Source organism: Nicrophorus vespilloides, unplaced genomic scaffold (genome assembly GCF_001412225.1).
Source record: "Nicrophorus vespilloides isolate i.1.1-1 unplaced genomic scaffold, Nicve_v1.0, whole genome shotgun sequence".
Lineage (NCBI taxonomy): Eukaryota > Metazoa > Arthropoda > Insecta > Coleoptera > Silphidae > Nicrophorus > Nicrophorus vespilloides.
Window position 1 is genome coordinate 59,148 of NW_017097677.1, and position 24,623 is coordinate 83,770.

A 24,623-nucleotide genomic window follows, 5' to 3' on the forward strand; every position below is an offset into this window, starting at 1 on the left:
AAAACAAAATGGAAGAGTATTCATCTTTACATAAAAAAATATATTAAAAATGCTAAAAGTAATTCAGTCTAATCGCAGATATACCAAGAAAAAAATAATACACAGTACATTTTTTTTTTTTGTATTTCACCCTATTGCAGATCTAATTGTCAATAATATATCATAAGGAATAGGACATACTACCAAAGACTCATTTTGTTTTGCCAAAACTACTAAATTCCATCTTATCTTTTTTTTTGTAATAATCTCTTGTGCCTCTTTTACCCCAACATCCTTTCGTTGCAATAGTTACAAATTAATTAAAATCAACTCGGTTTCAATTCAACAACAATTATGTGATATGGCAGTTGTTACATTATGTTATACAACTATCTTATATGATTGTTATAAGTACCTCGATCGTTAATCAAGAACAAATATAAATTAAAACTAAAACCAAACGTCAGTAAAATTTAGTACAAAGAAAACGAAAAATCATATAATTATATTAACAAATACTAGTTCTTTTAACCCACTTCAAAAATATTCAATAATTAATAAACCCTGTGCGATATCAATTGTTCGTTTAAAATATTTCGAATCCGAAATGCATTTGTTTTATAAAAGTTGGTTGAGTTGATTCGTATTCCTTGCATTTGCGTAAATGCAAGACATATCTATTTAAATTCACCAATACAATGCAAATCGCTTTGTGCCATCAGTGTAGAATCAGAAATCAATAAACGTTTGCTTTGTAGATTCAAAAATAAATTATTCCGTGCTTATGAGCATTTGTAGAACATGGTTTCACTTTAACAATATACAACATATTTAAATGAGAATCTAAAGTTAGAACACAAAGTAGGATTAAATTACTCAACGTCGGTAATGCTCGACAGAAATGAAATGCAGAAGCGGAAGTAAAATTCAGTCGTGTTATTCTGTTTAAAAAAAATCCAAAGCAGGAAGACCTATCAGATTTTCATCTCAGATCATTGTTAATCTAAACAAGTAGTGAATACAATATATTTATTATTGGTGTTACTATTTAATAATTACGTATTATTATCGTTCATTAAAATATAATCTTGATTTTTTTTCTCTCTTTTAGATATAATGCAATAACAATATATTATAGGCCGCTTAATATTTGGCCTTGTGGTATACAAGTGTTTGATACAAGTTTAACAAGTTTATAGTAATATTGTAAAATATGTTTTAAGCCAATCAGTGGAATTACACAGGAACTGTACAGCCAATGTCGATTGGTACAGTACACATGTGCTATAAAATGCATATACATATACTGATTAATTTTTCTAGACACGTGATAATGAAGAAGTTTCAAATACTTCGAGATATTAATAATATGAAAAGTTTTTTAATTGAACATAAAATGAATCAATCTAGGGCGGTGAGAACTATTAGAAACAAACATTTATCAAAAAAACGTTATATATATATATACTATATAACCCTAGATATCACAGTTATATTGTTTTGAAGTAAAATTAAACAATTCCTCAAAGCATTGAAATCACTCTTTATCACCGCCTAGTGCAGAATAATACAAAAACTTTTTTGTCTAAAACTTAGAAACAAATCTAAAAGTTTCTAAATATTATTCGTCTTAAAACTAAAATTTTTCTTTGGTATATTAACGCATATAAGATCTCCCTTTACATAGTAAAAGATAATAATGATAGCTTTGTTGTTCGATATGTCCATAATAAAACAAAAATCGGTCAAACTCGGTAGAAGTGAGTTTGACCGTAATTAATAAAGTCCAACGCAAAATGATAGTTTAGTAATGAGTGTACAATAATCAATTCTCGCGTTTCATTTGCAACAATTCAGTAGTTGGATCCACGTGCAATCACATTAAAATATATAATTATCTTAAACAGACTAAATAAATAAGTTACCAAATAAAAATCTCTTCTTAAAAATGACTAATATGTACAAGTAAAAATTATATCATCATGGCCATTTAACATGTGAAACGAAAATTGAGCCAACGTTACTTCAAATAATTCATATAGAAAAATATATCTTTTCTTTGAATGTTGAACTTAAGCAACCAGTGTCTTTTCGCGTGAATGGGCGTCTTACATACTGTGTCAGACTGGATTCGAGGTAATATCGTCGTCTAGCTTATCCCAGTCGAATTCCGTGACGCCGAACTTTCCGGGAATCTCACCCAAGTGGCTAAACCTCTGCTCGAATTTTGAATCTCGCGCTTTCAATCGGTGGAAACGCTCGAAAAGCAATTGCTTCGCGAATTGATATAGCTCATTGTCCAAGTCGTTAAGATGCGCTATTTTGGTGGCCTGTTCTGCACTCAGTGTGGGCATTGTGTGACTGGAAACAGTAGCGTTATTTTGTTCGAAGGGTATAGCAAATCGCAAATTGAATGTCTCTTCGAATATGTATTGAGAGATCTTTTGGTATTCGGTCAATCCGAAGAAAGCCATCGATTGAAGATTCTTTTTGGCACTGGCCAACATCACACGGTTTCTATCCGCCTCCGGCATGTAATCCTTGTTATAGCAACCTACTAGCTCTAAATCAGCAAGCATCCTGGTCTGGCGATTTATGGCCAGGTTCGAATCGCAATTCATAAAATCGTCCAGCTCCACATTGTCCCAAGACTCACTTTTATAACATGCAGGTAATTCAACTTCCGTTGCCGCTCTGTTGTGGCAAAAATGCCGGCTTCCCTTCCATGTGGCTCCTCGTTGCACATGTCGAAACTCGGACAGATATCTAGCTAACGGCTGTCTCAATAACGTTATGTAAAAATATCGTCTTTTGGCAATGTGACCTTCCAACTCGTCCAATTTAGCATCCACACAATTCGTGAGCTCCGTCCAATCCGCATGCAAGCCACACTTCCAACCTGTAGTATACCTACTGAACAGCCAGCTTTGATTGGAATGTGGCCGGAAACAGTAACATCTTTTCGGAGTTATCGGACACGTGCATGGCCTCTGTAAATCCAAATCGTGCACCAGGTGTTTTCCGAACGAAGTTCCACCTAACACAACAAACGATTGTCCATTATCGTTTTCAACTTACGGATTTAATACATTGAACAAGGTTAAGTTCAATCTCAAACTTTACCTGTTTTTTGCATATGCAGAAAGACCATGACATCGTGCGAATCCATATCGAAGGCAAAATCATCGTTAAGCATGTCGTCGTAACTCAAGCCAGTCTTGCTGTTCGTGGCTGATAGTGGTTTACCCATGCCATCATTGACTGCAGTGACTTGTGACGAATCGAATCGGACTGCATCCCTGTTGCTCAATGCACAGACCTGCAAGCACAATGCATTTACAACAACAAGAACTAACCAAAAACACGCGACGCGTCCGTCTAAATCCATCTTACTTAATGCTACTGAAAACGAAAATACTAAATTCAAAAACATTTTAATCTACTTCCAAGGAAACCATGATAAACTTCAATCTAATTTCAAACACTTTTGCACAGTACAAAGTCCGACCTGAATTAAGTGGACAATTTCTAAATAAAATTAAAGCACTGCTGCAAAATTACTCTTCAGCCATTTCATCCAATTTACGACTCAATTGAATCACTTGATTTACACTAATTCAAATCAAAATAATGATAAAAACAATTGGAATAATTGCATTATGTATTCCCGTCACCATCAAAACACTAGAACTAATTTTACTTTTAATAATACTTAATATAAGTTTTATATATCCCACATTATTTTTAATTCAGTCAATAACAAAATTTGCTTCTTAAAAAAGTTTGACTCTATTAGAAACAATTATACTATAAATATCAAATAAAAATATCGGTTCAGCAATACCACGCTTAGTGAGGTCAATATCCCGTACTATTTCAAATCAAACTAATCGGGGAAACGTACAAAAATAAACAAAGAAACTATAGGAAAAAATCGATCATTTATGTATACACAAATAATTTTGTGTACTATTTTTTTTAGAATTATTTTTAAATAATAATAAAATTTGTTGCATCAAATTACCATAATACGAACTCAACAAAATAACATAATGTTAATACTAAATTGATTCGTTGTTTATTTTACACAATTAAAATTTAGTTTGGTTTAAAACTCAAACTGCTTTATATTATTATATTAAATTAATCAAAAAATATGTTGACAAAATGTATAGAAAACATATATTGAAAAAAATAGCTATGTTTTCGAAATCAGGGAACAATAATATCCATACCTATACAAATAATTAATTAATAATTTATTTCATTCTGCATAATATAATCTAATCAAGTTACAGTTTTATAATCAGAGTAATTAACCTTTTCACCCCAATATCATTTATTATGATTATTTAAAAAACAAAAATGCTATCAGCTTTGATAAATGCATGACAAGATAATTCTAAATTCCTGCAGATTCCTGTGATTTAAATTCCTGCAGCTATTTTAAATGCAAAGTATGTTTGGTAGACTACATGCAATTGTGCAACTCTAAATGACAACAAACTCTTTCCTACTTGTCAGATGAGCAGACTTTGCTTTGATTATCAATTGCAAAATGTTATTATGCAACAAACCACAGATACAAATAAATCTATACTTGGAACAGAATTGTGATTCTGTTATCTCTTATCTAATGTCATCTATATATGAATCAAAATAATAACAAACAAAGTAAAATGTGATGGAAATGTTGATTTGTTTTCTTTGATTCTTTGAAAGCAAGTACTTACTTTGTCTGGGCAGAAGTATCCAAAACCAAAGATCCCGAAGAGGGCCATGGCCCCACATATAATCAGGATGGACTTGAGTCGGGACCTGGGTTCCATCTGCTTGATTTCATAAACGCCGTTGGGCAGCAGCAGGGCAATGTCGCTGTCTATCACTTGCACAGAGACACTTTTGAAATTCTTCATTATAGATGCATTGCATGAACAATGATGTACATAAATTAGACAAAGAGAGAGCCAGAAACAATGAGAGCCTGTATCGCACGATCTCTACTTGGGAATGAATCGCTTCAGCAGTGAGCATGAATGCATATGTGTGATGTTTCGGTCGCTCACACTCTCCTCCCAATTATATGTTCTTAATGAATTATTAATAACACACAACGTCCGAGCGAAACTAAATATAAACAGACTACGCCATTTGCTTTTTTGACATTCCGTATGTACCTCTTATACCTTTACATTTAAAGCACTGCGCGCGCCGCGTTGCCAGACTTCCATCTGCTTTATCTTTAAAGTATAACTAAAGCTTTTGGTTAAACATTTACAAAATATTCGGACTATACACCCAACGCACTATACGCAACATCATAAATAAATATTGCATCATCATATTTTCAGTATTTTATTTGAAATTTATCAATGCAGAAGACAATCAATTATTTCAGACAATGAACACGGAGTTCCAATCGGGTTCGATTATGTAATCTCTGTTTTCCGGTTTCGGAAGGGGTGGCTGTATGCACCATGGAGGCCTCTTAATCGGCATACCTAGAATATTCAAATTACGATTTTATATCAAGTTTGACCAATTCATCTTATTGAATGCATTCGATTCATTAAATTGCACTTCTCATAAGTAAATTATAAACATCTACAATTGAATGTAACCTATTCTTTAACACATATTTCTTGTTAGAGGTTTGTTTGTTTACATTCCGAATTGCTGCACTTTAAAGAAATATACACATATCATTGTAAGAAACACAAACATCCTCTTATCGTGTTTTCGTTCTACGAAGATTCCTGCATTTCAAGAACACCGGTTTCTTTATATTTCTATAAATAGATGCAAATGGGGACAGGGCTTTATTTTTTTTTATTATTCCAGAAAATCTACGAGGTATTTTCCTTATGTGTAAAACAACAGCGAACCTCCCTCTAGAAGTTCTCGAGTTCTCAGAAGGTTCTTGCCTTTTTTTCTTAGCGAATATTTCCAAGAAATACTCATTCATACACAGTGCTACTAAACATTTCATATTCATTTATTTGACAGATTTTTAAAAGTAACTTTTCAATATTCTGTACAATATAAAAAATTAAATCTGTTAACGAATATTAAATTAAAATATTTATTAAGTAATGAAACACAAAATATTCTCATAAAACAAATACAATTTTCTATATTAAAACTGAAAGATTTTCTTTATTAATGGAACTATTATCATTGTTTTTAAAAAAACTTAATTTATATGAGAATTATTCGTAGGATGTACATACTATTTTGAGTTTGATATTGTGTTTTTAATTTTTCCCATGTTTAATGCATAACATACATGCATAATTTTAATTATAGAAATACCTTCATAAACACTATTGTAATATGTTCATGGTCATTTTATTAAATGCCGGAAGTTGAGTTCTTCAAACAAAGATTAATTTAAGTTTACGTTCATAGAATTAATTCTGTTGGAAGTTTGTTCAATAGATAAAAGATATAACTAGAACTTGATTAATTCTTATTAAAAAAAAAATTACTCAATATTACATGTAAATTGAGAAATCTATAACTTTCAATGAAATTATGTACAGTAATTTCTCGTAACATGAAATAGCTCATATAAAATAATAACCAGAAAGAAATTTAATACATAAATCCACTCTATACTAAATTATTCATTCATAATTCGCAAATAACACGATACCTAATGTAAGTTAATTAAATTTTTAATAAAATGAATTAGAACGCGAAAAAGAAAATATTAATCTCATTTGTTATTTTGTGTTTCTTATTAATAAGTCAAAGTAAAGCTATTCTTTACATATAACTTCTATAGATTATATATATATGATTTATATGGCAACAATGTTCTATGAAAGTTAGAATTGTATAATTTTTAAACAAATCAAATCCTCTTTTCATATCATTAAAATTGTCAATACATTATTACTCATATTTTCGTTTACCATATAGATAAATCAATTAATACCATTAAATCCTGTTCATCTAAACTTTAGATTCTAAAGTATCTTCCCGAAATTATTATTCAACAAATTAAATAATATTATATAGAAATAACGTTATATGATTTGATTTAGTAATTCAAGTCTTTCGAAACAGTAAAATAATTCAGTCATCCGATAAAGTAAATTTCAATACATAATAGGAATCTAAAATCTAAACAGTTTTATTGAAACAAATTATTGTGAAACAAATGGTAAATCCAGGGCCGGATCTAATAAGCGCGAGGCCCGATTGAATTTTTTTTTGTGAGGCCCCTCAAACTTTAAATAACAAAATTAATTAACAGTTAGAATTTACATATTTAAATATAGATTAAATTTATATATTTATTTATAACAAAATCCAAAATCCAACTATAAAAATCATGAACCATAAGGTAGACAAATTTCTACATTAAAAAACTGTACCAATTATTATCAAGCGCGGGGCCCGATTTGGCGCAATCGCTCCAATCGGCTCATATCCGGCCTGGGTAAGTCGAACATAGAAACTCTATAAAGGAACCTATTGAAATGACTAAGAAATATCTGTTTTTGATTAGAAACAGATGTACAGACTTTTAAATGGAAACAGTGGCGAAAGGGATAGTAGCAGGTAGCAAGATAGGTTTAAGTGCCCCATAAATTATCTGTAAAATATTTCAGAAAGTACTCTATTTACTTTTAAGATTTGACAAATTGTGATTTATTACTTTGGAATTATCATCCGCGAATTATCTACATTTTCAAATAGAATAGATTTTTAATAATCTTTGTTTTTTTATTTTTACTTATGTTTTGTTAATACAATTAAAACTATTAATGATCTTAATTTAAAAAAAAATATTGTATACCAGTGTTTCTTATTGAGCCTTGAATTTATATCGAAAAGAATTTAATTAATGAACTTTAAAAAATGTAACGCTAGACCAGTGTCAAAATCACTATTCTAAACCATTTTTTCAGTAATTTTTATAGTTATCAAGTATTATAAGTTTTTGCTACAAATATCATTTTTATGAACAAAATTTAAAATTTACCTGTAATTTGTTCTTGAAATGCGATAAATTATATATATAAAATGTTGGATGGTCGTGCAAATATTTATATACGTTTCGTGAGTTACTAGCAACTGATTACTACTTCCATTAAAATATATACGGCTCGATTTTTTTTACATAAAATGTTATTTACAAAGTATCATTGATTTATCATTTAATTTGCTGTTTTATATTCAATTCACTTGTAGATAAGAAATGTTATTAGATAATAAATACAAAAAACATAGTTGACGTAATCCTTACTTCATATTGGTATAACATAGATCAATTATTCTCAACCTTTTATTTTTGTCGCGGCACACTTTTAACACTTTCAAAATTTGACGACACACAAAAAAAGAATAAGTTTAAAAGTTGTTTACTTATCTATAACACACTGTGCATTATAATTTTTACTGGATACATTACTAAAATTTGGTGGAACAGTGTTTGATAATCACTGGCATAGAAATTATTGTGGCATTCTTATATACTATATCTACATTTGTATACTTTTATAAAAAAAAATCATATAATCACTATAAGTCTATATTTATTTTAAAAATCTAAATGTTATTGCAATTTGTAATTTAAATTATACCAATAATTGATATGCAAGTTAAAACATTAAATTTATTATGCTATAAGTTTATTGCAAGTATTGCAACTACCAGAATTCATTCATTTTTAAATAAATATTGACTAAGAAAATGAATAGTAAACCATTGTATTGTATTAATATTTACAATATCGGATTTCATCGGATATTCGATTACAATTGTTTATATTATAAATCGGAATCTATTTGTTAATTGTATTGTAGTCAATTATGTTTTATTGTATATTATTTTTCTGTGTACATGTTTATAAGACGCACCTTGAATTTGTGCGTTGATGAGTTTAGTAACATACAAGGTACACCCGACAGACCAGTAACAATATATAAAGACAAACATCACAAAACGATTAATGTTATAAATTATATCATTAATTGACTTATTGAATTATAACCAAACATAAACATCTGTTCTGAATAGTACATACAGTCGATTCCGCTTAATTGGGATACCGCTCCTAAAGAACGGAAACAAAACTAAGGAAATAACACAAATTTACTCCGCTTTTTCGAGACAATATTCCGTTTAATCGGGACAGTAATCATGTGTGAACCCCCGTGACGCCGGGCCCATGGATGCGGCGCAACCACAGGATCCATGAATGTTGCTTGAGCCGAATCCATGGACGGACCGCGCCTTATTAATACATATTCATTGTTAAGAATTAATATCATTTTCTATTGTATACAATTTTTTAATATGTATGCATACGTATCCAATTTATTAAATAAAATATTAAAAGAAATAATAATCCTGTAATTTTTGTAAAACTTCGGATAATTGGGCCAGCTGGTTAATAGGGACAAAATGTACTAGTCGCGATTAAGCGGAATCAACTGTATTTCACTATTATATTTTGTTAATCTTAAGATTTGTTTACATCCCACTCCTCACATTTAGGGTCTTGGGAACCGTTAATATGCACTTGGGTGTTCCTTGTATATATTTGTATCATGACTCTAACCTGATCCACATGGGAACAATCCGATAGCGTGCAACCAGTAGAAGACTTGCGATAAGAATCTGACCAAAAATGTGTACTCTCTTTCGTAGTAGAAGTTCCTCCTCTGTGGCCAAATAAAAATGATTCCCTTGGGTTGTGGTTGGCGCAGAATTTCGAAATGATTAGGCATGCAGCTCCTTCGACGATAGGGCTTCCCTAGTTGATACTTCGAGTAGGATATTGGCCTGGTATGTAGATAGTCGAAGTGATCGCTGCTATTTGGTAGAATCTTATTCAACTTGGCGAAGTTCTCATTGCTCATCGCGATTGCAGCTACGTCCCATCGTCGAATCTTGTGAACTTCTCGAGCGGACGACCAAGTCGATGACATTACTTTAGTCTGGTCTCCGAATCTTCACTGGAATCTTGTACACACCCAAAGGCAATATTTCCCCCTTCCGCATGTCATAATATCAAATTTGAAGTCAACGTTAGAAATATTGACATATATATTGCTTGATATTTGGGGTTATATTTAAATTCCATAATCGAATTTATTGGTCCCTTTTTGGGACTTTTATTAATAAGAGTTAATTTTGTGAAATCTTCTTAGTTGCATTATAAAAAAGATGTTGAAAACTTTAAAATAAAAATAATTTCTATAAAATACATATAATTATTTTTTCCTTTAAATTATGCTTCTCCAGAAGTGCTATGAGTGCGATACTACAAAATATTGTAAACTTACACACATGAGATTGCTACTAAAATTACTATTGATAATACAAATACAATTTTATTACAGTCTATTTCTTACTTGTCTCTTAAAAAAATAATATCAATCTGCAGGAATTTTCTCAGCGTAAAGAAAAAGTTTTACGCTCGATAATTATTAAGTTTTAAGATAAAGTTTACAATTTCAAAATTTAAGTGATTACATATATCTAATCCAAAATCAGCAAAACTACTAATAAAATTAAAATGTAAAAAAATCTTAAGAATATTATCAATTAATCAATAAATAATTTCTAATAAGATATACCAGACATATTATTTGTATATAATACAGTAATCAATCTATAAATATAAAGTCAAATAGTATATTTGATAAATATAGATAATCTCTTTCCTTAAAAGTGAAAAAATTAGCCCCAAGCTGACTACTATTTCTATTTTTTTAACCAACGCAACGTATTTTTTTAGAATTTTATTTTACCTACACAGACCAAGTTCACTGTGATCAGGTGTATGTATTCAAATAATACGCTAATGTAAACTAGTTTAAAGTAGTTTTAATTGTTAAAACTAAAACTATTCATTTCTTATTGATAATTCGCATTATGTCTATTAAGATTATTTCTTTATTATAACTTTATTTTTTAAATAAATGAAATGCTGAAATATATACGTTTTTATAACAAAGCGTGGAAAAAATATTTCAATCAATAGCACTTTTAGAGAGTACAAAAAATTGTAAATAAATAAGAATATATTAATATTTCAAAATAAGTACGTGTCAAACTAATCTATTATATGTAGAAATCAATTGAAAATGAACACATAATGTTACGCATTTATGAAATTGAATTTCATATGTATCATCTGGATTTGAATCTAAATGTAAATATATATCTTACAAGTTCGTCCTGTACATAAACAATAAATGTAGGTTAAAATATCGCTGATAAATAAAAATCGATGTAAGGGTTTTGTAATGTTGCACATCTGTTTTATGTTTAACTGTATTTTGTAGAATGTAGCATCAATATTGACGAATAGTCAATTTATAGTTTCATGAAAAATGAGTTTTGAAATGTAATTAGAATTAGCAGTGTCATAAACCATAATTATTTACAAGATCTCACGTAAGGTCCGGAGAATATGAACGATGTGGTAGAACACCCATTCGACATTATTCAGAGCCTCCTTGACGATGTTTGCGGTTTTTGGACACGAATTTTTGTGAAGAAAGATGACTTGACCACGTCGATCGGCCCTTTTCTACAGAATTGCTTCGTTCACATGATGAAGTTAGCCGAGATAGCATTCTTTGTCGACAAACAAGGAATGCTATCTAGAATATTACACCTTTACAGTCTCACCAGTCGCAAATAATTGTCTTCCTAGAAGATCTTGATTGCCATTTTTGTACTTGAAAACCCAATTTTCAGCAGTCCTCTGAGCTATAACATATACTCCATCACGTCATAAATTTCGCGAACTGCTTCCATAGCATTTTTTGTCCACGATGAAAGGAGAAATATAGCAATGCCAAAAAACAAATTTTTTGCCTCCTGCAACTTCCATTTCAATAGTGCGAAAGTTGATTAAAATTATTTATTTCGAAAAATTAAAGCAGATAGGTGTGTAGAGCAATAAAAATACTTGTGAATGCATATATATACTTTACCTAAGAAAACACAAATTTGCAGGAAAAAAAAAACGCGGGAACTTATTACACAACCTAATATTTCAAAATGTTAATTAAATTATTAAACTTTATCGATGATCTTATTAATTGGTAATGTTTTTTTATCAACTAAATTAAACTCATTTTCAAGTATTTTGAGATTTTAGCTTACTTAGAATTAAAAATTGTAATCGTATATGCCTTTTACACTCAAAAAAGTAGATATTTCTGCATTGAGATAAATATTCAACATTTAACTGTTTCATATGTTAAGAAAGTGAATATATTTCTATACTGTAAAGGTTGGTGTAAACTTTGCACTGAGTACTAAACTCTTCCGCGAATTTCAAATTCAAAATATAGAATTAATTGAATTATTGAATAAATTCATTTATTTCTATAAATACTTCTTAATGTAAAATAATATTTTTCGGGCAGAAAGACTACGACTATTAGCCAATAAACATTGTTATATAATAATATGTATACCTCTTATTTAAATAACAAATTTAGCAACTAATAATGATATTCTTCTTATTTTCCTCATAAATTATACAGAATAATGATGTTTTCACTGTTTTTTCTTTTAAATTTGTTACTGATTGTCCATTGCTATTTTTTTATAATAGTATATAAATTTAAAAAAACTGATTCATTATATTATAGTGTAGGGGGTTCCCAAACTTTTTCGGTTTCCGGATATCTTAATATATCAGAGTTTTCTCAAAACATTAAACATAAAAAGTTTCTGCGACCCCCCGAAGAATGGGTACGTGTAGAAAAATAACCAGGATTGATCTATTATTAATTTTTTGCGACCCACCAAATATTTTACCCAGGGGGGTCGCGACCCACACTTTGAGAATCACTAACTCAGAGCGAACGATTTGTTAATATATCAGAATTTTCGCACAGCTCTGGCGCCCCGGGGTATAGTTTGAGAATCACTGGTATAGTCTAAATTATATAGTATGATCATTTCTATGGTTGTTATACTCATAAAGCATTATGTACTCCTAAAAAAGTCAAATAGGATACTCTCAAAAACACATGGTTGAATTGTCATGGCTAATCTGAAGAAAATAGATAGTTTTTCAAAAAACAAATTATTCGATAGTAATAAATAATTAGCTAAATTTTTAATTATCTCTTGTGAGGCTTTATTTTTTTAATGGTAAATCCTTTAGTTTGAATATGTCATAATGTCAATAATTACATTTTATATGTAAACAAAACAAAATATATCTAGTCGACTATTTGCATTTTAATTTGTATGTGACTGTTAGGTGTTGGTATCTAATCTACGGTTTTCCGTATCCCATTGAAACATGATATTACAACGATACATTTCACTATAGAAGAAAATATAGCGTAAACAAAGTTTTACGAAGAAATGTATACTGCATTAAACGCAATAGGATTTGCGACAAGTCGTGCTGTTCCATATGAAATAAGGCAACCGCGCGTCCGACTGAAGGTCGATCCAGTGGACATATCCAATGTGTATTGCATTGCAGAAACAACAATTCCAGAGACTGTTTCGTAATCGATTACAGCAGAGGACGGGTTCGGCCCGGTCGCGTGTTCAAAGGTAGAGAGGTAGGTGTTCCCTCTGTACATATGTTCGGTCGTGTTTGCAGCAGTCTGGTTTCCTGCCGGCCGGTCCTGCGAGTGCTGCAAGGGGGCTCGAGGCACCTACGCCACTGCAACGCCGCAGCCACCACCTCTCTGCCATGTAAATATAATTCATACGCACACTACTTTTTCTGACCCAAATAGAATTCAATACCAAGTTTAGAAGTAGTCATTCTTTTTTAAACGTAAGCTGTGTGTTTCATTTCACGATCCGCCGCCTCAGACTTCACCTCGCGCTGTTTCGCTTCCACCTCCAGGATGGCTGATAAGGAGGAATTGAGAAAACGATTAACGCCCCTGCAGTACACAGTGACCCAGGAAAAGGGCACCGAGAGACCTTTCACGGGTAATTATTTCCCTTACATATTCGAACCCGATAATACAAATAGAACATTTTTTTCAAATGCTCCTTATGATTCAGGTGCATGCTACCTGACAGCAGTTGTTACCAACGACATATAACTTTTGTTTATCGCTTGCTTGATTTCAGGTTGCTTCAACAAGACGTACGATAAAGGAACTTACGTGTGCATATGCTGCGAGCAGCCCCTGTTTTCCTCCGACACCAAATATGACAGTGGTTGCGGATGGCCTGCTTTCAACGAGGTCCTCGACAAGGGCAAAATAAAATTAACACCAGACACTAGTGGAGGTAAGAGTTGTGTGGTGGTGCTTCCAAGCCGTTCCTTATTTTTTATTTTCGATGTGGACCACACAGTAGTATTAGTTGTAACCCCAGAGAATTGTCGCATTAATCAACGAAAGATGGTATTGCAGTAATAGCACTCCGATACTGGCGAAAAGGCGCACGAGTTCTTTATCGTCGGAACCGATTTCAATATAATAGTAATTGCAGCTCTGGAATCTTGGCTTTAATGTGTTTTATAAATAGTTTATTCGTGTCAGTGACTTGCCTTATTGTTTGCTTCTGTAATTACACTTTAATTGGACGCTGCACATAACGGAACTGTTTTCAATTCAAGACAGCAGTTTGAATAATTGCTAAATTACTCATTGCAATATACGATTCCGTTGCACTCGATTCAATATCGCCTTATAAAGTTTTCGCATTTTATCAAACCATTGTCGGAATGTTAACACAACAGGAAATTGCGTCTAATATTTAATGCACATTGAAACTATATACATTTAACAACAAAGACGCAAGAAAATCATTTTTTTTTCTATATTTAGAGAACAGTGGAATATTTCTATATTTTTCTTATACATAACCTCAAACAACAATAAACAAATATCCATTGCTATTATATACATCTATTTGAAACTCAATCTATTTAATAAAACGAATATTAATTGTTACATACAGATGTTGTTCATAATTATCATTGCGATATTATTCAAAGAAGGTCAACGTTAAATTTGATAATAATATTACAAAAAGTGCGCAGCGTCAATGTAATGATCATATAATGCTGAAGCAATTCAGTTTCAATCTGCATTGAATGGAAGCGTAATCACGGGCTTGTTTGAAATATTTTATTTGGACAATTATCTTGTTTAATGGTATGTTCAAGGTTGGTTTCGTGCTAATGCTGTTGCGAGATAAGTTTGCAGTAGGCCGAAACCACAGTTTCCTCGAACTGCATATGTAATATTCTGTTGCCGCTATCAACTTATCGTTTCCACTTTTTTGTGTGTGATCTTGTTTTGTGTTTCAATGTTTTCCTGTATTCGAAAAAATCCCACTTAATCCTGGCTCGCTTTCAACATTAACAAATAATATATATGAAGCATTCAAAACATTGATGATAATTCTGAAAATATTTATTTATTTACTATATTGGTATAATATTAACTATAATCATAATTTGCAAAATTTCAAAATATTGTAATATTGCGAAATTCGACTTCGTACATTGATAAATAATATCTTATTTTTCTTTTCAAGTTAGTATTACGATCTATAAATAATAAATGAAATAATTTTATATTCCATTAGATCATGAGGTGATAGATCAAGGTTTTCTTGTTTACATTCTTATAAAATTAACTACAATTGATCTATATCGTTGCTCGTTGCATACGATATATCAATTCTAATAATTTTTTAATATAGTTCATTTTTAACTTGTTATAGTTATTATTTCATAAGTTATTTTCAAAATTATTGTGAATACATATCATTTGTCATAACTGTATATAAAATGCGTAATAAATGGTTATTTAGTTTCTAAAAATATGAATGATAAATCAATTCTAATTTTTAATTAGTATATTATTATATACAATGTTTATTGGATCATTTTGGGTCAAATAACGTCTTATTTCCGCGTTAAATAGCAAATAATATTTCTATATTTAATAATAAATTATTTAATGTTAATATTAACTAATTTTTAGAGTTTAAAATACTTGATTACTTAAATTCGGATTTTTTTTTTCAATTTTGATTACAATTTAGTATATTAATATAACAATTCATTACCTTATATATAAAATATTATAGACATCGAACCTTTCGAGGTTTCAGTTATAAGGACACTATGCCTAAATAAAGATTATATATAAAGAATATATTTGTAGTGCGTACGCGTCGCACGCCCATCGTTTATTTATAGTTTCGGTAAGACTGTTCGAATAACGCAAATGCAACGAATAATCATTTAGTACATCATAAGCTTGCATGTTCAAATTATTTTTACTATTATAAAATTATTGTAATCAAGCCAAAATTACTTTGCTCTAAAAGAAAAGTCGATAAGAAATTTAAATTGTGTTGGCATGAAAAACTGACCTGAAAACTGCACCACTACTTTAAATTGATTAACCTTACCCGTGTTAAGAAAATAATAAAAGTAATTATAATTATTCATATCAACTATTTTTAAACATGAGCTTTACTTTATTTTTAGTTGAAAATCAATGAATTTACCATTTGGTTCCGTTACATTTGTGAACTGTGATCTGTGATAACATATAAAAAATTTGCTTTACTTACACACTTCTTTGCATATTCATCACACCTATTGTTAACCTATACATAATTGTAACTAGTGTATTTGAGGTTGCTTATTGTTACATTTACATAGCATATTAATATTCTTTCGCGAGAAACGAAGATGATATTTTTCATCTTAAGTTGTTTTTATCAATAATACTCGATTATATAATCGATGGTAACTTTTACTTTGGAAAATAAGGACAGCGGGATACAGCTTTGTTGTTTGGTCGGTCTTTGTGATGAAATCTCCCTTACCTGATATGCCTATAAGTGGATGCGGTGTTTCATAATACAAATCACGTAAAGGAAACCGGGAATCGAGTTCTGCTGCTGTTGTTCGCGCTATTGGCAAATGTTTACATGTATACTGCATGAACGCAACTGCTTCGAAACACTTCTCTGCAAAGTTTATATGTTCAACACGCACGCACAGGATTTAAGGAAGGACTTTTCTTATTTGCTGCTTCTTGTGCTTGTTTTTCCGCGAGGAAATCAGAGCGCGTAGTCAAATAACTGGCGGCCACTTATTTTCGCCAGGTGAAAATTTATCCGTACGTGAAGTATAAATTGGATTAACGAGGATGTGACTCTAACCATTTATTACGCATTCCGAGGTTGGTTGCTTCATCGTTGCTTCTCGTTCTGCTGTCATCACTTTGTGTGAATACATTCGTTTATTTTATTTCTTTCTGTTTCAAATTTATTTGGGGACGCTAATTGTACTGTTTTTCTTCCATCGTTTCTCTCTATCCTCGACCAAAATCCCTCTCTCGATCATGCTTAATTTTTAAATTAACACATATTTATATGCACATATTTCTCTTGGGCGCACTAAACATTTATTTATTTATTTTTATCTTTTTCACCACACACACACACAAATGCAACAAACATGCTGATCCCTAATTTCCCATTTCCTTAACATTGTTTTCTCTCTTATTCTCCTGCCGTGTAATCACTCAGTTGGAGCTAACCTTCTACTCCTGATAACCCAACCAGGTCGCATCCGTACCGAAGTTACCTGTTCCAAGTGCGATGCACATTTGGGTCACGTCTTCGACGATGGTCCACCTCCGAAGAGGAAGAGGTTCTGCATCAATTCGGCCTCGATGAATTTCATACCGGCCGCAGGCGATGAAGGCGATGCGAATAAAAGCTAAGAAGATTTTCCGCCTATTCAATTGAAGACTATTCGTATTTCTAAACCTAAACTATATACCTCACTAGGAAGATCGACATTGGCCTAAACTATATCCAAACTCTATAAAACTACAGCAATAACAGCTCTATCCCAAAAGCGTTGACGATGCAAATCTAAATTAATCACTGTTAATGTCATATTTTTTTACTTAATGTTAGTATTCAATTGATCTTTTTATATAACATATGTAAACTTGAATTCTCGTTATTCCTTGTTTCTGACTCTATTAAGCTTTAGTACGCGAGCATTATTTTATGTGCTTCTGTAAATTAACCTATATTGTGTTTAAAATGCATACTGAATAATAAAGTTTTCCTGTGTTTTTTGAAATAAAATTATAGTTTGCATTTTTTTCTTACCAAGTTATTATTTTCATAATCTACATAATCATAATCCAGAAAATCCCCGAGTTAAATTAAGTTTTAAGTAAATGTATTCTAAAATAAAAACAAAGAAAATTATTAAATTATCAACATAAGGTATTCCTATGTTATATTATGTGGGTAATCGGTTGTGACAATATCAAAAATGATCATTTATGTATCAAAAATTATTTTGTGTACTATTTTTCAATCCGGGCTATATAAAAAGAAATTAAAAGAAAAAAAATAAAAAAAAATTATTTGTGTCACCGTTCTTCATCTTGTTAATTTAAAAATAATAATTAGACTTTCAAAACTTTTTTTTTTAGAAAATATACAATAAATATTTACATTATTGCAATCCAGTTTATTAATTATAACAAGTACGTCAATGTGCGGCGCACAGTTTGGAAACCCCTGATTTAGCATATTCTGATATATAGATATCTCGGTTAATGTTCACTCTGATAACGAATGGGAGGGACCATTTAACATACAAAATATTCCAATATAATGTAAACGTCTGTCAACAATACACCATTAAAAAAAACAAGAATCCCATTCAATTATTAATATGTAGTCGGATGTGTAAAATGAATTCAAAATCAATGAACCTGATATTTATTATCAAGGGTGGTTTTGTCCTTCTTGGATACAAAACTAGAGGTTTAGGTGCGAAACTTTGGAATGGGTTCGGTGGTAAAGTGAAGAATGCTGAGACTCTACTGGAAGGTGCCGCCAGGGAGCTGAAAGAGGAGTGTAACTTGGTTGCCGAATTAAACCAAATCGGCTGCATCACCTACAATCATCTAAATGAAAACAAGTCGTATATTGTTCATATTTTTTACGCTACATCTTATTCCGGACAAATCATTGAGAGCGAAGAGATGTCTCCCATACGTTGGTTTGATATGACAAACATGCCATATGACAGTATGTGGCCAGATGTACCGTACTGGTTTTCATTGGTCCGTAAGAAGGTTTACTTCATTGCAAGGATTGATAGAGACATGTTGGAATGCGTTGACAAAAGTTTAAGTGTTTTTAATAATTATGAAGAATTGGTAAATGGAATTAACAAATAAAATAGAACAGGTTTTTGGTTCCTCAACTATATTGATAGATTGTCTTTTTTTATATTGAAATAAATTTCAACAATATCTATTTTGTTTTTCTTATTTACCGTTGACACATTTATTAGTTTCTTCTAATAAAGTCGCACGTTGCTCTTACGATACTTTATTTATATAATTTCTAAATTGTCGACGGTTATTCTGACAACAGAACATAAAATATGCTAAATAACAAATTGTTGATAAATGATTATACTTAATGTGAAAATATAAACATTTATTTATTTATTTTTATCTTTTTCACCACACACGCACACAAATACAACAAACATGCTGATCCCTAATTTCCCATTTCCTTAACATTGTTTTCTCTCTTATTCTCCTGTCGTGTAATCACTCAGTTGGAGCTAACCTTCTACTCCTGATAACCCAACCAGGGTTATGTCCTTAACAACATTGCGGAAATGATTTTATATATTTATGTAATTTATAATATTTTTTTGAGTACCAATTTCTTTTTTTTTTAAATCTATATTTTGAGAGATTCAAATATAAATAATAAATATTAACTTTTACTAAGAAATCTCCTTGAAAAAAAAAAACAAATATAACAATTTGCAAGTGATTTATAATTAATATCAGAGAAGATCATTACGCTGATAGCATTGAATTTTCTTTTCACGAATTTTGCAAGGAATTATTGGCTTAAATTATTTCTTTAAATTCTGAAGCATTATTTTGTAGTATCCAAACCTTAATAAGTGCATACCTCACTTCTACGATCAATCAAGTGGATACACGTTTTAAAATAAACATATATAAAATACAAAGAGTCCTCTTAGGAACACTCCTAATCGATATACTTTTTATATAAACAAATATAATTGAGCGCGAGTTGCAGTAAACAAAACCACCCAGCTTGATTGCCATGGAATCGCTTAATCATCCATTTATAAATGAATCCCTACTCCCTATCACAAGTCCCGCTCCATTGTAATAATAATTAACTTTGTAAGTAGTATTTAAGAATTAGTTTCAGTAAGAATGTCAAAGGATCGACATTAGTCTTAATCGAGAGTGAAGTACATCACCTATACTAAAATAATTGTTATAGTTTAACGGGTTAATCGAAATGCTGTTATAAATTGGTGGAAGGAGTGACTGAAAACTGCGAGAATGAATAATGAGTGCTTTTGAGAATGTGACTAACTTGATCATGAGATAAACAAACCATAGCCCATGTAAAACATGTAAGTAAGCAATAATTATAATATAAGAAAATAATTTTAAATCTTATTTTAGTCTGATAATCTGTTAATATGGACCGAAAAGCTTGATCAAAAGCAACAATACAATTACCAACACTGACAGGAACACCAAATATCCGAAAGGTTGCATCCATAATTAGCAACGAATAAGTGTTTAGAGAGCGAAAGAAATGTCAAGTTTCTCGTATTCTGTTCCAAACATATTCTATTTTTGTACGCTAGTGGATCAGAAGCGGCCAAATGCATTCATTAGTCTAACGAATTTAGAGAAAGTTGAAGTATAAAGTAAATACGTAAACCCGTGTCTGTGTATATATTTTACGCCAGAAAAAATGAAGATATGTTGAATTTTTTGTCACAAAGTAAATATAGATTAATTTTTCATACTAATCAAAATTTTCAAAAAAATTGACAGTTATTCAGTGACATTATACTCTATATTTCTCTATATGTATATTTATTACTATTTTATTACATAAAATTTCATTATATCAATTATTGTGTTAATTTTAATTAAATGATAATTACATATTTTGAAATAAGCGCTGTATTAATATGTAATTGGAAGAATACAATGAATTCGAAAGTAATGACATTGGTATTCATCACTAAAGAAGATTTAGTACTTCTCGGTTATAAGACAAGAGGTTTTGGAGCGAACCTTTGGAACGGATTTGGCGGAAAGGTAGAAAATGGTGAGAGTCTTCTGGAGGGAGCAGCGAGAGAGTTAAAGGAGGAATGTAACTTGGTAGCCGAATTGAACCACATCGGATGCATCTTAGTGAATCACGAAGAAAAGAACACGTTATATATTGTTCATATTTTCTATGCTACAACCTTTTCCGGACAAATCACAGAAAGCGAGGAGATGTCTCCAATAAATTGGTTCGATATGAACAACATGCCTTACGAGAAGATGTGGTCTAATGTACCACACTGGTTTTCATTGGTCCAGAAGAAGGTTTACTTTATCGCCAAGTTCAACCTGGAAGAAGGTGATTGCAAATATTTAAAAATAATAAAAAACCATAAAGACTTGTTAAAAGCTGTGGACAATGAAAATGTGAAAGATATTTAATGCTTATGTAATACTTTAAGGATCCTGGCTTCAGCTTTCTGTTCATTTGATGCATAAATATTTAATCTGTTTGATTATTTTACAATAAAAAAAATTAATAACATCTACGTTTTATTCTATTTGTTTTTCGTTTGTCGGTTATACATTCACCTTGTTCTTCTGAAAAATATTAATGTTAATAAAATAATGAAAATGTTATAACACAAATTACTACCTGAATCATCCAAATCATCGCAATCGACGTCTTCATATGATCCAGATATAGCAGAGCTTGGATAATATTCGCAAAGGAAAGGTAATGTGTGTGAGCAGCTTATAACTTTCCAAGTCTTTTTGGAATCTAGAACAACGCAGTCGTCACTCTTCATAACATTCCTAGGTTGTCCTGGTCCCCAGGCCCTAAATCTGTAACAGGTGATTGGATCGCCCAAAGGGGTCTCAAACAATCCTTCACGTCGTGTATCATCCAATCCAACGAATGCCACTTTGTACCAATCCCTTACAAAGTTTGAAACTAAATTTGAGAGAGCGTTTGTCCTGGATTCGCTTAATATGTGAGCCAAATCTCCACCCAATTTCTGGCATTGGTCAATAGCAGTACTGTAGTTTTCTTTTACATCGATTAATCGAAACATCCCAATCGATTTAATACAATGCGAATTATCCAGTGCTTAAATATATAAGTTATATTTATTTCACGAAGAACATCATATACATACCTGTATACAATACAATATATATATTGATGATATTTACCTGAATAATTTCCATAAGAACTGTAATAATCAAAAGCCGCGTCTTTGACTAGAGTTGTTAGATTCGCAGTTTCCGGACACCCAAGCACTTGACAATTGTGTACATTTATTCTGCTGTCTTTGACGTAGAATGGACTAAAATTGAATGCCAATCCTTTTTTCTCCCTAGCGTAGGAGATGCACTCACTTAGATCTCGAACGTTTGTCTGTGATGTGATCGTGGCCTGCGATCGTCTGCAAGCTTTGACTTTGTGATATTTTCTGAGCCTCAATTCTTCGAGCAAACATTGACGTACGCCGAGAATGGTGATGCAAAAGTGGACAACCAGAAACAGGACCTTTATTTTCGCATTAATGTACATGTTGACTTGTATATTTCGCACCGACACAGTGCGATGTCAATCGTGAATGTCATTAACGGTGAGTGCAGTTGCCGGATGTTCCCTCTCATTTCCTTCAGAAAACACGCGAACGTCAATCGCGGATTGAATTTTTGGGAATAGAATATCCGGTGCGGCCTTCGTCGAGTCAAACTGATGTTAAATAAAAAACATAATTTCTCAAATTAATAAATAATAACGAATTAAATTACTCTCTCGATTTTGGCGTTGTACTTCTTAATGCCTCTCGATATATTCTTTTGATAATGGGAAATTTCTTCTTTGATGTCGTGAAGTTTCCTGGTTTCTGACTTGAATTGCGAACGAGATATCATCATCGGGATGTTGCACGTCAAATAGATGATGACGTCCACGTCGCAAATTTCGTTTACGAACATGTCCGCTTGAGATGCGTTACGAGGAAAGCCGTTCAGAAGGAATCCACAGGACCACGGAGCCCTGGACAACATTTCCTCCTTGACGATATCAATGATTATAGTCTTGGAAGCATGGAATTAATATAAATCTATGAAACTTATATGGAACCGAATTACGTCTGGAATTATTTTAACTTTTTTCTCGATGTTTTCCTTAATGACTCGACCTCTGTCTGTTTCGTTGCTCGCATGTTGTCTGAGCAAACTGCCTATTTTAATCACGTCGAACCCGTAGAAGTCTTCCAAAATCGCCGATTGAGTGTCCCTTCCGGTGCCTGGTCCACCGATCAACCATATTATTGGTACTTTTAGCTCCTGCAGCGGGGACATATCGTACGATAACCGCTGCATTTCCGGAATCTAATGCATCTAATATTAATAATAATGTACCAATCAAGTATAAAACGTTTACGCAAAATTTCTTGCTCGTTCCTGACCCCATCGAAATTTTGACACAATATCAAATAAAATATGAAATTTCAAAGAACGCCAATATTGTAAACAAACATTCTGATTTAATTAAAGTAAATAAGTTTTATTATTCATAAATATATACTTATTTAGTATGGAATTACTTTTGTAAAACAATAACAAAATAATTCGTAATAAAAGATTTTATACAAAAAGCAAAAGAGCTTTTATTACTAGTGACAAGACACACATCTACACTAACTTAATTAATATTGTGCAAAAAAAAATGTTAATTGAGGGCGGGATAAAAATTAGGGCTTGAGATATTGGTAACCAGATTTTAATTTAAGTAAGGCGGAACAAAAAAAAGACAAAAATGACTGATTCAATTCACCCTAGTTTTTTTCTTTGTTACAAGGAACTGCTTCTTCAGGCATTAAATTATTTTTTTTATAAATTTTACACCCTTTTTATTCGAAAATCGAATAGAATGAGCTATCAGTAATTTTCATGGTATTAATATTAATACCATGAAAATTACTGATAGCTCATTCTATTCGTATTTGTTTTCGAGTAATGAAGCAAAACACTTAATTCGCACAAATATAAACTGCGACTTGGTTTATATTTATTTCAATATTATATTTTTTGGTATTGGTAAAAAGTATTTTTTTAAAATGCAGGATTTCTTTTTAAATTCGCGGGATGAATTGTTAAAAATCGGAATTGTCCCGTCCCGGATATTTGAACTTAGTATTAAGATTTCTAGGAATATAGATTTTAGAGAGGGAAGTGATTGGATATACATAGTGTGAGATTTAATGTCTAGGAGAAGAACTATTTTGGTTTTGTAATACTGGAGATCGCTAGATGGGTTCTGTAGTTTATTATTTGGATGTTGAATCCATAAGTGAAACCATAATTAAGAATTGTGTTTTTAGAATTTATTCTGGACAGAAGTTGTTTGGAATGAGAAAATAATTTTATACAATTTCGCAATATTGTTTGAGTTGATAAAACACAGATAAAAGTGTTTATCATTATTTGTTTTTCTAAATGAAATTATATGTAATATTTACATTAAATAGGTAACTATATTAAATGATTAGTTTATTTGTA

The 24,623-nt window shown here is 31.3% G+C and overlaps 5 protein-coding genes and 2 pseudogenes across 9 annotated transcripts; 3 read left to right on the forward strand and 4 right to left on the reverse strand.

The window, feature by feature from the left end:
• Nucleotides 1-229: 229 nt before the first annotated feature.
• Nucleotides 230-5,273, reverse strand: LOC108560689 (heparan-sulfate 6-O-sulfotransferase 3). Of its 2 annotated transcripts, none has more exons than XM_017918346.1 (3): nt 4,713-5,273; nt 3,103-3,298; nt 230-3,016 (listed from the first exon to the last, which is right to left on the reverse strand). In XM_017918346.1, the coding sequence occupies exons 1-3, from the start codon at nt 4,893-4,895 to the stop codon at nt 2,100-2,102; spliced, it is 1,296 nt and encodes a 431-aa protein (XP_017773835.1). In that variant the 5' UTR covers nt 4,896-5,273; the 3' UTR covers nt 230-2,099. The 2 variants fall into 2 exon arrangements, with proteins under 2 accessions (XP_017773835.1, XP_017773837.1); XM_017918348.1 differs by lacking the exon at nt 4,713-5,273 and adding an exon at nt 3,373-3,469.
• An 8,143-nt stretch (nt 5,274-13,416) lies between these two features.
• LOC108560694 (methionine-R-sulfoxide reductase B1) lies at nt 13,417-17,958 on the forward strand. 3 transcript variants are annotated; one of them, XM_017918353.1, is made up of 4 exons: nt 13,417-13,677; nt 13,768-13,923; nt 14,068-14,229; nt 17,503-17,958. In XM_017918353.1, exons 1-4 carry the CDS (start codon nt 13,563-13,565, stop codon nt 17,697-17,699), a joined length of 630 nt encoding a protein of 209 aa, XP_017773842.1. In that variant the 5' UTR covers nt 13,417-13,562; the 3' UTR covers nt 17,700-17,958. The 3 variants fall into 3 exon arrangements, with proteins under 3 accessions (XP_017773842.1, XP_017773844.1, XP_017773843.1); XM_017918355.1 differs by having other exon boundaries at nt 17,539-17,958; XM_017918354.1 differs by having other exon boundaries at nt 13,419-13,677; nt 13,801-13,923.
• A 468-nt stretch (nt 17,959-18,426) lies between these two features.
• LOC108560696 lies at nt 18,427-19,426 on the forward strand (annotated as a pseudogene).
• A 1,515-nt stretch (nt 19,427-20,941) lies between these two features.
• Nucleotides 20,942-21,597, forward strand: LOC108560684 (annotated as a pseudogene).
• LOC108560683 lies at nt 21,552-22,706 on the reverse strand. Of its 2 annotated transcripts, none has more exons than XM_017918339.1 (3): nt 22,278-22,706; nt 21,736-22,191; nt 21,552-21,677 (listed from the first exon to the last, which is right to left on the reverse strand). In XM_017918339.1, exons 1-3 carry the CDS (start codon nt 22,636-22,638, stop codon nt 21,616-21,618), a joined length of 879 nt encoding a protein of 292 aa, XP_017773828.1. In that variant the 5' UTR covers nt 22,639-22,706; the 3' UTR covers nt 21,552-21,615. The 2 variants fall into 2 exon arrangements, with proteins under 2 accessions (XP_017773828.1, XP_017773827.1); XM_017918338.1 differs by having other exon boundaries at nt 21,552-21,680.
• On the reverse strand, nt 22,658-23,150 carry LOC108560685 (adenylate kinase isoenzyme 5-like). Its single transcript, XM_017918341.1, has 2 exons — nt 22,869-23,150; nt 22,658-22,809 (listed from the first exon to the last, which is right to left on the reverse strand). The coding sequence occupies exons 1-2, from the start codon at nt 23,124-23,126 to the stop codon at nt 22,675-22,677; spliced, it is 393 nt and encodes a 130-aa protein (XP_017773830.1). The 5' UTR covers nt 23,127-23,150; the 3' UTR covers nt 22,658-22,674.
• A 9-nt stretch (nt 23,151-23,159) lies between these two features.
• LOC108560686 (UMP-CMP kinase 3-like) lies at nt 23,160-23,444 on the reverse strand. The gene has a single exon (XM_017918342.1). The coding sequence runs from the start codon at nt 23,442-23,444 to the stop codon at nt 23,172-23,174; it is 273 nt and encodes a 90-aa protein (XP_017773831.1). The 3' UTR covers nt 23,160-23,171.
• Nucleotides 23,445-24,623: the final 1,179 nt, after the last annotated feature.

Coding starts and splice junctions, on each gene's coding strand:
- LOC108560683 (XM_017918338.1), bottom strand. CDS start 22,638: ATGTACATTAATGCGAAAATAAAGGTCCTGTTTCTGGTTGTCCACTTT. Junction 22,192..22,277: donor TTCTTATGGAAATTATTCAG/GTAAATATCATC, acceptor TATATATTTAAG/CACTGGATAATTCGCATTGT. Junction 21,681..21,735: donor CGATGATTTGGATGATTCAG/GTAGTAATTTGT, acceptor AATATTTTTCAG/AAGAACAAGGTGAATGTATA.
- LOC108560685 (XM_017918341.1), bottom strand. CDS start 23,126: ATGTTGTCCAGGGCTCCGTGGTCCTGTGGATTCCTTCTGAACGGCTTT. Junction 22,810..22,868: donor ACAACGCCAAAATCGAGAGA/GTAATTTAATTC, acceptor ATTTAACATCAG/TTTGACTCGACGAAGGCCGC.
- LOC108560686 (XM_017918342.1), bottom strand. CDS start 23,444: ATGCAGCGGTTATCGTACGATATGTCCCCGCTGCAGGAGCTAAAAGTA.
- LOC108560694 (XM_017918353.1), top strand. CDS start 13,563: ATGTTCGGTCGTGTTTGCAGCAGTCTGGTTTCCTGCCGGCCGGTCCTG. Junction 13,678..13,767: donor AGCCACCACCTCTCTGCCAT/GTAAATATAATT, acceptor TTTAAACGTAAG/CTGTGTGTTTCATTTCACGA. Junction 14,230..17,502: donor AACACCAGACACTAGTGGAG/GTAAGAGTTGTG, acceptor GTAATCACTCAG/TTGGAGCTAACCTTCTACTC.
- LOC108560689 (XM_017918346.1), bottom strand. CDS start 4,895: ATGAAGAATTTCAAAAGTGTCTCTGTGCAAGTGATAGACAGCGACATT. Junction 3,299..4,712: donor GATACTTCTGCCCAGACAAA/GTAAGTACTTGC, acceptor TTGTGCTTGCAG/GTCTGTGCATTGAGCAACAG. Junction 3,017..3,102: donor TCTGCATATGCAAAAAACAG/GTAAAGTTTGAG, acceptor TTGTTGTGTTAG/GTGGAACTTCGTTCGGAAAA.